Source organism: Eimeria mitis, genomic scaffold, assembly GCF_000499745.2.
Source record: "Eimeria mitis Houghton genomic scaffold, Emh_scaff2760, whole genome shotgun sequence".
Taxonomy (NCBI): Eukaryota; Apicomplexa; class Conoidasida; order Eucoccidiorida; family Eimeriidae; genus Eimeria; species Eimeria mitis.
Window position 1 is genome coordinate 453 of NW_013571104.1, and position 1,113 is coordinate 1,565.

The following is a 1,113-nucleotide window of genomic DNA, read 5'->3' on the forward strand; positions in this document are numbered from 1 at the left end:
AGTGTTACACCCAGCTGCAGCAGCTTTACTTTTGCTGCTCGCAGCCGCCAGTATTGTCTATCTAACTCATAAACCCTCCAGACCATTGGTTCAGTTAGTGGTGGGGAGAGAAGATGCATGGATTGCTGCAGTATAAATATAATTTCGTTCTGCTGCTGCAGCAGCAACTGCAGCAGCAGCAGCACCTTCTGCTGCACATCAGCAGCAACAGAACGGCTCAATACACATAAACCACAAAAACTTTTATCGTATCTCTCGCTCACTTTCTCTATAGATAGATCAGCAGCAAAATCCTGCAGCAGCTGACGACCAATCCATACAGACTCTGCAGCAAGTGCTGCCTGCAGCAGCAGCAGCAGCAACAGCAGCAGCAGCAGCAGCAGCAGCAGCAGCAGCAGAAGCAGAAGCAGAAACGGGAAAGGATGAGGAGAAAGGGGAAGAGATAGAAACGAAAACACACTGCAGCAGCAGCAGCAGAAACAACAGCAATAAATATAACGGCAGCAACAGCAGCAACAGCAGCAGCAACAGCTACAGAACCATAACCAACAGCAGCAGCAGCAGAACCACAACCAACAGCAGCAGCAGCACCACCACCACAACCACCAGCAGCAGCACCACAACCCACAGCAGCAGCAGCAGCAGCAGCACAACGGGCAACAGCAGCAGCACAACGAGCAGCAGTAGCAGCACAATCAGCAGCAGCAGCACCACAACCAGCAGCAGCAGCACCACAACCAACAGCAGCAGCACAACCAGCAGCAGCAGCACCACAACCAGCAGCAGCAGCACCACAACCAGCAGCAGCAGCAGCAGCAGCAGCAGCAGCAGCAGGAGGAATACCTGTGAGGGTTTGGGTCTATTTTTGAATCTAAGTTGCAGCCTTTCGGGTGTATCTGCAGCAGCAATTGCTGCATCTTTAGCAGTGGACAGACCACTGGTCAGTTCGTCTGGTTCTCCTAGTCTCTCCCAGCATGTTTTTGCTGCTGTTGCTGCTGCTGCTGCTGCTGCTGCTGCTGCTGTGCTTCCTGCTGCTGCTGGAGATCCCCCTGCATCAGCAGCACCTCCTCCTGCTGCTGCTGCTGCTGCACCTCCTGCTGCAGTTCGTAAGTG

At 53.4% G+C, this 1,113-nt stretch overlaps 1 protein-coding gene across 1 annotated transcript in view; it reads right to left on the reverse strand.

The window, feature by feature from the left end:
• The window catches only part of EMH_0058310 (uncharacterized protein), a gene marked incomplete at both ends in the record, with an annotated part of 3,101 nt that overhangs the window by 219 nt on the left and 1,769 nt on the right, over positions 1 to 1,113 (reverse strand). The window contains 3 exons of the mRNA XM_013497569.1: positions 1 to 57; positions 264 to 341; positions 844 to 1,111. Of these exons, the coding sequence (XP_013353023.1) occupies positions 1 to 57; positions 264 to 341; positions 844 to 1,111 (403 nt within the window). The remainder of the gene's footprint in view (positions 58 to 263; positions 342 to 843; positions 1,112 to 1,113) is intronic.